The sequence below is a fragment of the Heteronotia binoei genome, chromosome 13 (assembly GCF_032191835.1).
Source record: "Heteronotia binoei isolate CCM8104 ecotype False Entrance Well chromosome 13, APGP_CSIRO_Hbin_v1, whole genome shotgun sequence".
In the NCBI taxonomy this organism is placed as follows: Eukaryota; Metazoa; Chordata; class Lepidosauria; order Squamata; family Gekkonidae; genus Heteronotia; species Heteronotia binoei.
Window position 1 is genome coordinate 37,322,957 of NC_083235.1, and position 14,460 is coordinate 37,337,416.

At 46.8% G+C, this 14,460-nt stretch overlaps 1 protein-coding gene across 3 annotated transcripts in view; it reads left to right on the forward strand.

Moving 5' to 3' along the window:
* Window positions 1–13,910, forward strand: part of KCNH3 (potassium voltage-gated channel subfamily H member 3) — an 88,636-nt gene extending 74,726 nt beyond the window's left edge. For all 3 annotated transcript variants that reach the window (XM_060252812.1, XM_060252813.1, XM_060252814.1), the window contains exons 8-15: window positions 1,951–2,217; window positions 5,242–5,441; window positions 6,510–6,759; window positions 8,708–8,922; window positions 10,607–10,893; window positions 11,336–11,439; window positions 11,551–11,618; window positions 12,723–13,910. In XM_060252812.1, coding sequence (XP_060108795.1) covers window positions 1,951–2,217; window positions 5,242–5,441; window positions 6,510–6,759; window positions 8,708–8,922; window positions 10,607–10,893; window positions 11,336–11,439; window positions 11,551–11,618; window positions 12,723–13,331 — 2,000 coding nt within the window. In that variant the 3' untranslated portion in view covers window positions 13,332–13,910. The remainder of the gene's footprint in view (window positions 1–1,950; window positions 2,218–5,241; window positions 5,442–6,509; window positions 6,760–8,707; window positions 8,923–10,606; window positions 10,894–11,335; window positions 11,440–11,550; window positions 11,619–12,722) is intronic.
* The last annotated feature ends 550 nt before the right edge of the window (window positions 13,911–14,460 follow it).

The following is a 14,460-nucleotide window of genomic DNA, read 5'->3' on the forward strand; positions in this document are numbered from 1 at the left end:
TTTTTCTATAATTACTGTTGTCTAGCAGGCTCTGGGGACTGCAAGGAGACAAGTTAACAAGCAACTGTTGCATTTACCTCTCGGTTGGATTGCCAAGTCTTGGGAGGCTTTCAGACCTGTGACTTGAGAGGCAGAGTCTAGGGACTCAGGGGTGGTATCTGAGCATTTGAGTGTTTGGGGATAAAAGACCTGGTTGCCTTGGAGAATGTAGAATGGCCATGCTCCCTCCACTTCCTCCACAGCTGGGAGCTCAGTGGTCAAGACAGAGAAATATCAAGTCTCTCCTCACAGAAATCCAGTGCAAAAATATTGCCATCTTGCGTGTTTTTCAAAATATATTTTATCATCATTCCTTATTGGTGTCTGCTGTTTGATTACTCACTCTCAAAGAAGGAAAGAGACTGAAACCTGAAGAATGAAAACTAGAAGAAGGGAAGTCATAAACCAAAAGTCATGGAATAGGTTTTCTTGGGGTCAAACAATATATCACAAAACAGAGTGCAAGCCTTCAAGTTCTTTAGAATTCTTCAACAGGCTGGATTTAAAAAATAAAAATGGCAGAGGGGTGGGAACAGATTTTACAGGCCACAGTATTAAGGCTATGCTGCAGATCAGGTTAGCTGGCAATGGGTAAATCTGGCATCATGCTTCACCTTTAGCTTTCTGGGTTGAAGATTAGGGTTGCCAGCCTTCAGGTGGTGGGTGGAGATCTCCTGGGATTACAACTGATCTCCAGGGGACAAATCACTTTACCTGGAGAAAATGGCCACTTTGAAAGGTGGGCTCTGTGGCATTATCCTTCCCAAACCCCACTCTCCTCAGGCTCCACCCCCCAATTCTCCAGGTATTTCCTAACTCGGAGCTAGCAATCCTAGTTGAAGAAGGAAAAATGATAACTTCTAAATTAAAATAATACATAGAAACCAGTAGTTGATCAAGTGTTTCTCCTCCTTTTCCATGTTTTAATACCCAGCCTGATGAAGAGTTCTGGAGGCCTCGAGCTTGCATGTTATTTTGTGATATTTTATCAATAAAAGTTATTCCATAGCGTTTGGTATTCCATATTAATTTGGAATACCGCAGCTGCCCATGACCTTTGTCTAGAAAAAGGGAGTGGTTCAAGTTTCAGAATAGCAGAAGATGCTGGGGATAACATCTGGGCCTCTTGAGTTTCCTGAGCCATCAGGTGGCCAGAATTGGAAGAGAAGGAGATTGCAGTGTCTAACTGTGACTGGGGAGCCCCATGTTTAGATCACCACTCTACCAGTCACTCTCTAACCTACCTCAAAAGATTGTTGTGAAGAAAATCAGAGGAACAGATGAGCATATATGCCACGCTGAGTTCTTGGCAAGAAGCTGTGCTGGATTAAACCCTGTATAGGCCCCTAGGAAGTCAAGATCTTGGGGGCCCCTTGCAAATTATTCAGAGCACATGCCCCACTGCCCATGGCCCTCGCTGCAGGCACCTTCTCAAAAGCCCCTTTGGCAAAGCTGCAGCAGAGAGAGACAAACTTGGCAACAATGCTAGCAGCAGGGCAAATTGGGCAAAGAGTGGCTTAGTTGCTGGCTGTGTGTGCAGGCTCTGAGGGCTGCAAGCCTTGTGGGGGGAACCAAGAGGAAAAGCCAGCCTGGGACCCCTAAAGGCTTGTGGGCCAATAAGCTAGTGCCTATTTGGTTTAATTGTTAATCCAGCCCTGTCAAGAAAGAGAGAAAAAATGTTCTAGGCAGGTAGAATGCTGAACTTCCAAAGCCTCTGATCCTGCAATGCATGCCTTAAGTTCTTCCCTCCTTTCTTGTGGCAAAACCCAGGACCAGACAACTTTGAGTTCTCAGCACGCTGACTGAGAGTCCCTGGACATCTGTTCACAACGGGGTGAGGATGCTAGAACGAAGAGGGAGGCTGCTGGCACCGGAGGGTCTGACCTGCCCCTTCCTTTCCCTACCTCCCAGGTTGGCTGCAGGAGCTGGCTCGACGCTTGGAGACTCCTTACTATCTGGTGCAGAGAAACAGCAGCAGCGAAGAGGACTCTGCCAACAGGACAGGACCCCCCATGAATGGCAGTGCTTGGGAGCTGGTGGGGGGGCCCTCGTTGCGAAGCGCCTACATCACCTCGCTCTACTTTGCTCTCAGCAGCCTGACCAGCGTGGGCTTTGGCAATGTGTCGGCAAACACCGACTCCGAGAAGATCTTTTCCATCTGCACAATGCTGGTGGGGGGTGAGTGGGACCCTGAGCAAGGGGGGCAAGGAGTCTGTCAGCTGGGGAAGAAGAGCCTCCGCAGGAACTTTACTTCCCTCCTCCCTTTCCCCTTCCCTGTCTTAGCTTTTCATGGCATTCTTGGGCAATGTTGTTAGCATGACAACAGGGCAGAACACCTACTATTATTACAGTTTTTATTTTGCTGCAATGCTCAGCCTTTAAAAGGTGGTGTAAGATAGCTGGCAGAGAACAAAAGTTGCCCATTCAGTTGGATAAACCTAATCATTAGACAAGAGAAATAACAACACTTAGCATTTCTGCGGTACATTCTACAAAATGCTTTCCGTATCTGGATATAATCTTTACAACCAGCCCGTAAAGTAGGCCTCTCTCGCTGTCTGCGTATTGTTGATGGAGGGGCTGAACAAAGAATGGCTGGCCTTAAAGCCACCAGAAATTTTGTGGTTCATAGCTCAGTCTTTTAGCTCCTTGTGTTAAACATAGAGCTGCCATTTGCCCCCTCCTGGTAGCACTCCCCCATTCTCCACCATCACTCAGTGTAGTGGTGATGGGAAGAGGAGGGATGAAACAGCATACCACAACACCACGATGTCACTTCTGAGTGCAGGACCAGAATGACATCACCATGTCATGGGACACTCAGAGATTTACCTGAAACTATAATTTTTAACATAGAGCTTGGGGTGAACCTTAGAGTATCCCATAATGTGGTGACATCACTTCCAATTACGCAGCTGGAAATGATGTAATGATGTTATGGGATGACACTGGGGTATTTCCTGCTCATGCCAGTCTCCTACGAAGGGCTGCCAGTTCTCCCACTTTGGTGGGAGACCTTTCTTTTGGCAGCCTCAGTTGTTCACCAGTTTCTAAGAGAACAGCAGAGAGAAAATGGACATGAACTGGGAGTTGTGCCAATGCCATGCTGTCACCTCCATTGTGAACCTGAAAGTGAAATTGCTATAGGATACCCCTCTCCAACTCTGTAAAACCATACAATTTGGGGGGGGGGGAAGAATCCTAGAGTGTTACACCAACTCAGTGATGTCACTTCCAGGTACATATTGGAAGCCATGTCACAAAATCAGTGCAACGCATATTTGTCTGTCCCTGCCGCCTTAAGGCTCCTGTTGTGAGTTGCCAGTCAAAGGCTGAAACTTAGACCAGTTCTAAGAGAAAGACAAGAGGTTAAAGAAGGGGAGGCAGAAAGGTCTTATATGCCATTAGTATTCCTAACATTATGGGCTATTAACAGGCTGAAAGGATGCCAGGAGTGGTCCAAGCATAGGGATTTGTTTCTGACAAACAGATGCAGGAAGGCCCGGGAGCCCAATTAAGGCCTAAACTGAGGCCTATACTTTTGCTTATTTCTGTCTTACAAAACTTTAAAAAACCCAACAACAGGATGCTGAACTCTGTCCCCAAGGCCAATTTCTGTTCTTTGACGTGGTGATCATAATGTCATGGAAATATTTGCAGATATGGCTAGAGATCACTGAAGGGAAGTAAGTGGGAAGCCAGTGTTTCCAGAAGATCATGCTTTGAGATGAGAGGGTGGGGCAAGATTTGTTTACAGGGCCGAAGGCACCTTTGCTGTTCTTTCACAGGGTTGATTCTGAATGGAAAACGTTATTGGTTTGTGTTTGTGGGTGGGAATACCATAGGATTGCCAATCCCCAGGTGGGGGTAGGGGATCCCCCGGTTTGGAGGCCCTCCCCCCGCTTCAGGGTCATCAGAAAGCGGGGGGAGGGGAGGGAAATGTCTGCTGGGAACTCTATTATTCCCTATGGAGATTTATTCCCATAGAAAATAATGGAGAATTGATCCGCGGATATCTGGGGTTCTGGGGGGGCTGTTTTCTGAGGTAGAGGCACCAAATTTTCAGTACAGCACCAAATTTTCAGTACAGCATCTAGTGCCTCTCCCCAAAATATCCCCCAAGTTTCAAAATGATTGGACCAGGGGGTCCAATTCTATGAGTCCCAAAAGAAGGTGCCCCTACCCTTCATTATTTCCTATGAAAGGAAGGCATTGAAAAGGTGTGCCGTCCCTTTAAATGTGATGGCCAGAACTCCCTTTGGCATTCAATTATGCTTGTCACAGCCTTGATCTTGGTTCCACCCCTAGTGTCTCCTGGCTCCACCCCCAAAGTCCCCAGATATTTCTTAAATTGGACTTGGCAACCCTAGAATACCACGTGCTTTGTGCAAGCATGACTTGTGGAGGTTTGCCTTATTCTGCCTACAGGAGTGGTGAGGAAAGTGCCATTGAGTTGCAGTCAACTCATAATGGTGACCCAGCATTGGGGTGTTCAAGGAAAGAGAGAAGCAGAGGTGGTATCCACTTGCCTTCCTCAGCATAGCACCTCCCTCCCCCCTAGGGTTACCAAGCCCCCAGTCCGAGCGGGGATTCCCCCGCCCGGGAGGTTCCCAACCTGCTGGCCACATTGGGCTGGCGGGGGGAACCTCCCCTGACATCGCCGGCACGATGACAGCACCTGGAAGTGACATCATCGTGCTGGGGTGCAGCAGCCACTCTAGGCATTTCCGGAAAAACTCAATGGTTTTCCTGGACGCTCTAGCCATTTGGGAGGGAAAACTCTATGGTATAATAGATATCATAGTTTTTTTCCGTCCTGAATGGCTAGAGTGTCCGAAAAAACCATAGAGTCTCCCCGGAAATGCCTAAAGTGGCTGCGAGTGCTGGCACTGGTGCGATGACATCACTTCTGGGTCCCCCACCAGAGAGTGGAGGGGACTTGGCAACCCTACTCCCCCCACCCACATCTTTCCTTGGCAGTCTCCCATTCAGGTACTAACTAGGGCTGGCCCTGCTAGCTCCTAGGCCCTGACAAGCTTGGCTTAAGCTGGAGCATTCCAACTTAGAGTCATTTGCACAACATGGATATTGTGTTCAGCCTCCATAGATGTACAGACAAGAGAGTGGGCAGCATTCTTCTCTGCAGTGGCCTTGTTTTCACAACTAGCGTTGGTCCTATTTGTTTTCTTTCTCACCCCTCAGCCTTGATGCATGCAGTTGTCTTTGGCAATGTGACGGCCATCATCCAACGCATGTATGCCCGCCGCTTCCTCTACCATAGCCGCACACGTGACCTGCGTGACTACATTCGCATTCACCGCATCCCCCCACCGCTGAAGCAGCGCATGCTTGAGTACTTCCAAGCCACCTGGAGCGCCAGCAATGGCATTGATACCCATGAGGTGAGACTGAATCCCACAAAGGCATGTTGAGTAGATTTCCTTCCAGGCTCTTCACAATGGGGATTGGAAGAGAGTAGCTGGTGAGGAAGTTGAAGATGATCCCTAATCCCCAGCGCTGGTGAGGAAATTCCACAAAATGTTAATTTGTCATTTGTCTTTTTTGTAGTGGTATTGAATTTTTTGTAGCAGGAACTCCTTTGCATGTAGCCAATCCTCCAGGAGCTTACAGGGCTCTTCTTACAGGGCCTACTGTAAACTCTTGGAGGATTGGCTACATCAGGGAGGTGTAGCCTATTATGCAAAGGAATTCCTGCTACAAAAAACACTCTGGGTATTGTTCTATATGGGAGTGGTAAATTCCTTGTCTAGAGGGATAAATCCCCAACATTGAAGGGAAAGGTCATTGGCAGTGTGTAGACAGGTACATAGTAATGTTAACTGGCTGTGAAAGGATAAGGGGAAGCTACATAGTAAATACACAAAAAACTCTCAGTTGCTTTCTGCAACTTCTGCCACTGGCTCAGACATTTCTATCACTCAGGAGCACAGAGCTCCTGTTCCCACCAGTAAGGTCATACCGTTGGCTCCTTCCCTTCCTGGCATATGGCTCTGTCATTGCATGCTGTCTTACAATGTCCCCATGCTGCTGCCTGGTGTTAAAGATGGGTCTCAACTAAGGGAAAGACAACTGCTCTACTTTTTCTTGCTTCTTCCACATCTGCTGGTCCTTTTTGACCTGGAGCTGTGTGGCTCTATCTATCCCATTCCTGAACATGGAACCAGTTTCCAAAATGCTGGTTCATAGGAGTAAAAGAAGTTATCCAGGGATATGTAGTAATCTGAGTAGGAGCGAGAGACTCAGGACTGTAGAATCTATTCTAGATTTTAAAAAATCATTATCCATTCAGATGTAGCTTTGGGTTTGCTGTGACCATAAGCTGTGAAGGTGGGTTCATTTAGAATATGTTCTCTGAATTTAGCCACCCCTTTATTACTCTTTAGAGTCCCCAGAGAGTGGCAATTATGATGCTCCTACTTTAACCGCTAATTCTCTTCCCTGTTCTCTAGTTGCTGCAGAGCCTCCCTGATGAACTGCGAGCTGACATAGCGCTCCACCTGCACAAGGACCTATTACAGCTGCCACTCTTTGAGGGGGCGAGCCGGGGCTGCCGGCGCTCACTTTCACTCAGTGTCCGCACCTCCTTCTGCACACCTGGGGAATACCTGATCCGGCAGGGGGATGCGCTCCAGGCCCTCTACCTGGTCTGCTCAGGATCCATGGAGGTGCTGAAAGATGGCACGGTGCTCGCCATCCTAGGTACAGTGCCCCCCTTTGTGCCAGCCCTTGCAATGCCTCTCTTCCATCCCTCTACCAAAGTCCCAGAAGGATTGGAGAAATCAGAGAAGCACAGAAAATCCCCACTTCCCTTGATTTGAAACCATCAGTATCGGAATGTGTCCCTTTTAAAACCACTAACTTGAGACTTGTGAGAAAAAAGCACAGATTCTATCCGTGTTTGATGATTGATTGATTAAGGCTAAAGCATTTTATGCTACAAAGTGCTGCTGGTTGTTGAAGGCACCACTCTACTCCTGTTTATTTTTACTTCAACAAGCTAACGAAGGCTACCCCTCTGAAGTGGCACAGCTCCCTATCGTGTGTTGTTGCTGGCGTTTGTAATGTGGAGATTAATTTACACATTCTAGCCTAATCCATGTTTCAAAAATTTCCCAGTCCTAAAGTTAAGCCCTAGTGAGGCTGTTTTTAAGTCCCAAGTATCTTATGGCTTGTGATGTAGTGGTTAAGAATATCAAAATAAGATCTGGAAGGCCAAGGCCCGAATTCTCACTCTGCTATGGAATCTTGCTGGGCCACCTGATCACTGAATGGGCTGGATACTGAATGGGCTTTTGATAGTAAGGATGTTGCAGCCCTAGCTGGGGTCATGACTCATGACGCTTTTCTGTTTGATTCATTCATATCCCTCCTGTTTTGCATGATGGAACTCAATGCAATTCCCAGGCAGGGCCTGAGCAGCTTCAGACCTGCCTGCCTTCAGCAAAGATGATGCATCCTACACACTTCAATTGTACTCCAAGTGTCACCAGATCTGAGCTGAGGCTCAGCAAATCCTGAATTCTTGAAGTGTTCACTAATTCTTACTTTAAAAGCTTTGATCAGGCAGGGTGTTTTGTAAGCAGGAATGCACAGAACCGCCACCCCCTCTGGCTTGGTGTCAGGGGGTGTAGCCTAATGTGCAAATGAGTTCCTGCTGGGCTTTTTCTGCGCTCCCCTGTGATTGTGTTGTGTCCCCTGTGCAAGCACTAGTCATTTCCGACTCTGGGGTGACGTTGCTTTCACAACATTTTCACAGCAGACTTTTTACGGAGTGGTTAGATCCCAGTAGGCAGCCATGTTGGTCTGAAGCATAGAACAAAGCAGTAGACAAGTGCACCTTTAAGACCAACTAAGTTTTATTCAGAATAAACTTAGTTGGTCTTAAAGGTGCATTTGTCTACTGCTTTGTTTTTATGGGGTGGTTTACCATTGCCTTTCCCAGTCATCTACACTTTTCTCCCAGTAATCTGGGTACTCATTTTACCGACCTTGGAAGGATTGAAGACTGAAACCTTCTGAAAACCCAGCTTCTGCTGGGGATCGAATTCAGGTTGTGAGCAGAGCTTAGGACTGCAGTACTGCAGCTTTAACACTCTGCCACGGGGCTCTTCCCGCCGTGATTAGGCATATACAAAACAAAACAAAAACAAAATCCTAATGCTGTTACATAATTTTTTCATAATTTATCCTGACAACTGGAAATTTTATGTAGTCTACATCAATGTCTGTTGTGCCCTGGCTATTTCAGGGTCCTTTTCACAACTTAAATGGCCAAATTTAAATTAAGTTGCCACAGATTCCCTTGGGGAGAGAAGGCAACATGGTGTAGCCCGCCATAAGTTGGTTGTGACTTAACAGCACTTACTGTACTGATCTCGGCCCCGAGTCCCATGATAGAATTAAGCAGCTGCCTGAATCCCTCCTGATGAGAAATCAAAAGTGTTAACTTTTTCCTGGATCATGTTCTGGCTTTTGGTTTCCATCCGTAAGAAAGCTTAAGTTTGTCAGGCTGTTGCATTCGGCACCAAATAAATAATGTGTGCATGCAAATTGAGGTTGAGGAGTTAACAAAAAACACACAGCCCCCCCAAAAAGTAGGGGGACGAGGGTTCATATTGTCATATAACACTACTTCTGTTTCTTCTAGGTAAGGGGGATCTGATTGGTTGTCACATCACAACCAAGGAGCAGGTGGTTCAAGCCAATGCAGATGTGCGGGGCCTCACCTACTGTGACCTGCAGTGCCTGGGCCTAGCTGGCCTCCTTGCTAGCCTGGAGCTCTACCCAGAATTTGCCAGCAAATTCCGCCGTGAACTTCCCTGTGAGCTTAGCTACAATCTGGGTGGGGCCAGTGTCTTTCAAGTAAGTGGGCTGCTATATCATGGGGTTACATCCCAGAAGAGGTGAAGATTGTAGATGTCTTAACTCTTGGTTGCTATATCAGAAAGTAACTTCCCTGGTTAAACAGTGTATCTTGCTTTACTGGCCATTGTCCACCTGCTCTTCTGATCAAATATAGAAAGGGTCTGCTTGGATGTAGCCCAAAATAAGGATGAGCAAACTCTCCAGAATCCAGAAACGATACCGAAAAAACACATTCATTGAGAGGTCACTGGAAATCTAGAAAATTAATTTGGATTAGGCCTTTGTTCAATCCTGGAGCATCTAAAGAAGGTGGAAACTAAGAGTTCCTGAGGTTTGTTCTTGTGGCTGTGGCCATCAACCTAGACACCCGCTCTGCCTTTCATCCCCTGAATAGGAACAGATCTGTCACAGTGCCCCCCCAAGTAACCTGAAGCCATCAAGACCTGGTGTGTGGGGATTGTGGGGTGGGGGCTGGCACGGCAGTGATGGCATTTGTGCAGTACAAAGGCTTTTTAAGATCTGTTGCCTTGACTGAATTTTTCGCTGCTTGCTCTAGTTGACTTTAATGTTTTTCTTTTACGTTTTTACTCTTTTTGTGTTTTATAGTGTTTTATTCCAGTGCTTCTGTGACTTTATGTGGAAACCTCAAACATCTATGGAGAAAGCACAGTCTTCTAAAAAGATCCAGTAAATGGCATAATTGAATGCCAGGGCCTTCATGGCTCCAGGACAAGTTGGTATACATTGTGGGCCAGACTGAGACTCCCTTGTGTATTTATTTGTCTAGCTCAGCTTTCTTGCAGACACTCAAGGCAGATCACACAATATAAATAATGTAATAAGACAGCATACTACATCCAATAGATGATGCAGGATTATAAAGGTAGTGTAAAAAAAAGTACATCTGATATATCATAAACAATACAGAAAATGGAATTACAAAAGAAGATAATGCAGTAAGAAGAGTATAAAATAAACAGCAAACACTGGAGTATAGTACAGTCCTGCTCCTTTTATAAAGAAATCTTTTTTCTGAGCCATTCTGTTATACATCATGATCTGGAAAGAAATCTGTGGAGAGGAGTTCCACAGAATTGGCCAAGGAGATGTGGGGTTTTTAAAGGGGACAATTGTAGCATGACTTTGAGGATTACAGTTGTTGAAGGTCAGAGTTTATTAAACTGCTATACATTGTTAAACTTTTACTTTCTTCAGAGAATGAAACTGAAGATATTTTCAGTGCTTTTGGATACTAGAGGTCCTTCCACGTATTAACACAAAACAAAAACAACTTCAAACCTACATAACTGGTTATGATGAAATGTAATCCTACAGCAGAAATGGAGGTGGGATGGTGCACAGAACAATTTCAAACAGAAGTCCACCAAAATCTGGGCATTCCCCCTTTTTCCTGCTCCTGAGATGCAGGATGCAGGCTTCTGAAGAGGAGGGATGGACTTTGGCAATGGAAAGATGTCAGGTTTCCTCTGTGGTATGCCTGCATTTAGAGTCTATTAAACTGTTATACATTCTTTATGCTCTAACTAAAACAAATGCCCAAGATGGATATTACAACAAAGCACAAAGTCTTCAAGCCAGTCAAATACTATACAAATTATGTTAAAATACCATAGAGATCAGTTTCCTCCATCATGGAGTTTCTTGGTCTCTGTCCCTACAGGCTGAGTCATCCTCGCTAAGCAGTAGAGAACCCACCAGCTTGCTTTCCACAGTGGAAGAGAAAGATACAGAAGCTGCATTCCCTTCCCACCACAGGACTCCTTGCCTCCCAGCAGAGGCTGGGGACGAACCTTCCAGTCCTTTGCTCCCCTCTGCCTCGGCATGCCAAGGCCATCTCCCTCCACGCACAGGCTTCCTGCGTCACCCACAGTCTGAGACCTCCTCCCGTCCCACAGCATTGCGGCTTCACAGCGTCCCATGCAGTGGCCCCCCAGACCTTAGCCCCAGGTAAGCAGCCGTCATAGAGAAAAGTTGTGGCAGAAACGGGGGTGCTAACTGCAAGACAGCTTTTGTTCCTTCTTCCCTTCCCAGCTTAAGATTTCCGCTCACTCATGTTTTTTTTTCTATTTTTTGCTTGCTATAGGACTTTGATTAATATTTTTTAATGTTGCAGAACTCCTGGTTTGAGTTCTGGCCAGAAGGGGTGAGAGAGAAGAGGATCTTATCTGCTGGACTGCAGCCTCTTCCTAGTTGAAACAGGAAGGCTGAACTAGCTGGGCCATATCAGGTTGGCCCCAGGAAGCCACCCTAAACCTGTCCAAACTTCCTCTGCATTATTGCAAGGTCCATAGTTTTATGCAAGCAGCTTTGCCTGTTTTGCCATTGGCAGACTTTGGAGCTTAAGACTTTCAACCTTCCAGCTATTAGAACTTCTTTCTTCTGTCTAAAGGGTTGTAGACGGCATTGAAGATGGGTCTGGTTCTGACAAACCCATTTTTAGCTTCCGCATTGGCACCTCAGGCCCTGACTTCAGCAGCCCTTCACCTGGCACAGGTAAATATTTTGCACGGCATTTCTCGTGTCTGTGGGAGAAGGGAATACCATCCAAGAAGCAGCACTGCTTTCGTCTGCAAGCTGCAATACAACCTGTCTCTCTTCTTACAGACAGCGGCCTGCTCACCATCCCCACAGAGTTATCGGGGGCTGACACAATTGAGAAACTGCGCCAGGCGGTAAGATCTTTGGCCATGATTTGGTCTATATATGCTGCATCAAATGCCAATGCTTTCCCTAGACTCTAATAGATCAGATTGGAACTGAAGGATTGCATGTCTAGATGTCCTGCAGTGGGGTGGGAGAAGAAATCTAGCATGTAATAAACAAAACACCTGCAGGAAGGCTGGGGAGAGTACTTCTCAGCTTTCCTTCCATGTGGAAGAATTCAAATATACATAACCAATGTCCTGCCTACATCTAAAAGGGCAAGGGCTCAGGGAACACTTCAGCATTTCATTTGAGTGGATGTATAATCTAGTTCTGAGAGCATACTATCTTAATCACAGTTAACAGTTCTGTTCAGCGAAGCAAAAAGGGGGGTTAAAATGGGTAGGGAATCACACCTGTATTTATGGGGAAGGAAGATGGCGTGGTATAGCCTGCTCCCATCAGACCACAGAAGCTAAGCAGGGTTGGTGCTTGGATGGGAGACAAAAGCAATGGCAGGCTGCCTCTGCTTATTCACTTGCCTTAAAAGCTTTGGGTTGCTACATGTCAGTTGCTACCAATGTCCCCTCTAAGCTGAAGAATCTTGTGAGCAAAAATTCCACTTTGTGAGCAGCTGGTATTAAAGTTGTGAGCTACTGGCATTAAAGTTGTGAGCTACTACATAAATTATTGTGCTTCGGGGTCATCCTTCCTGAGCTAAGACAAAAATGTGAGCTGGAAGCTAAAAATCTGTGAGCTAGCTCACACTAACTCATCTTAGAGGGAGCACTGGTTGCAACTTGATGGCACCAGCATATGTGTGTTTATGAGTGAATGGAGGGCGGGGGGGGAGGAAGAGAGACCAAGTTCTAAAAGAGTAAGAGGCAGGTGGCTTTTGTTCCTGCTAGTTTACAGCAACAGCTGGCTTGTTCTCCCCCACTCCCTGTGCACTTTGTCCATTTGCACAGCTGCTGGCTGAGGGTCCCAGTGCCTAGCTGTCAGGAACAGGAGAGCATTAAGGGGCAGCAACACGGCAAAAGGAAAGCACTACTGAAAGCTGGGTTGGGAGAGCAGCCACAGGAAATATTGCTTACCCTGTTCTCTTTGTGTCCTTCCCCCAACCACTGTGGCAGGTGGCGGAGCTCTCTGGCCAAGTGCAGCAAATGCGTGAAGGCCTCCACTCTCTGCGCCAGGCTGTGCAGCTTTTCCTTCTCTCCCAGACGCCAACCCAACCACGCATTGACCCTTCAGCTTACGGCTCCTTTCCCCACACGGACACTCCTGCAGCTCCTCTACTGAGTCCACTCCGGGTAGATACAGGATTCTCGCCCACCTTTTGCCGTCATAGCGCACCATCAGCACCCTGCCCCAGTGGGGCCTGCAGCAGGGTCCCATGGGTGTGGGCCCAACCAGCCGGACAGAGCTCTCCCTGGCCTGGAACATTCTGGACACTGGGGCCAAGAAAGGACCCTGAGATTGCTGAAACCGCAACCACGGACCATCAGTCCAAGGACCAGGGGAACCACACACAGCTGCCAAGCCCGAGCCAAAGAGAAAGCTCCTTTCCCCAGACTTCCTCCCCAGTGGATACAGTATCCCAGACAGGCCTTGCAGATATCAAACCTTCCAGGACTCAAGCCTGTGATTCCTCAAGCCTTGAGATGGTGCTGATTGGTGCTGGGGAGGATAGGTCAGTGAACAGTACCCCCTGCTGGCCACAGGAGGAAGGGACAGGGGTATGAACCAGTACCGCTTGCTTAAGCACTGGGATTTTTCTGGTCTGGAACCATCAGGAAGAGTCCCTTGCCTTGCAGTTCAAGGCATAGCCTCCTTTGCAGAAGAGAAGGCCAACTAAGAGGAGCTAGAAGGCCCCAATGGAGCTGCAGTGGCCTTCACAGTCAGGAGAAAGGGAAAGGACAGGAAGTCGGGTTCAGAAGCCCGCTCCATAACCTTGCTCTCTGCACAGGAATGGAAGAAATATTTTCTCGGGACATAAACAGGCATATGGGAATCAATGCAGCAGTCCTTGCTGCCAAAAGCTAGACCCGTTCTGTGTGGATTACTGTATGGGTTGGGTTGTGAAACTGCAAACTCAGATGCTTGAAATATGCAAAAGGTATATATAGATATATATCTCCACACCAACTGTAAGTTTCTTGAGGCAGCTTGATTGTTAGGCATTGGCTTGGGAGTTGCATGATGCATGTAGTTCCTCTGCTGGGAGACAGCGTGGAAAGAGTTTTGCTAGTCCCCTCTGGCTATGGGGCTGGGCAAAGACGGGCACCCTTTTTACAAAATAAAAGGTACACGTTGGTCTCGGATCTCTTGGGTTACAAACTGATTACCGTTGTTGGAGGTTTATTATGCTTTGCCAGGAAGTAGGCAGGGGTCACAAAAGATGGGGCTCCAGCATGACAAGAGAAAGTGATTGGTGTACTAGTCCATCCTGAATGTATTCTCCGCTCATTTCTTATAAGAAACGGCACCAGCAGCTCCTCTTCAATTAGCATGGGCTGGACCCACGTTATATCCAGTTGCATGAAAAACATCCTAACTTAGTCTGCAGAATTTCTACAGATTTTCTTGACTAATTGATTACAATATGGAACAGGAGATATGGTGGTGAGAATCAGCTACACAGCTGAGTGGAAATGCCTACTCTGGTCACTGTATCACTGTGGCTGCCTTGAGGACTTGAGAAGATTAAAAATATTAAATGATTTCTTGATGTCCTGAGAAAGTTTAATGTTCCTTTAAGGGGTAAGCACCAGGAAAGTGTTGCAGTCCCATTCTTTTGGGATCATCTACACTTTGTTAAATTTTCAGGCTATAAATATGCTAACTCAAATGACTGAATGATAGAAATTGGTG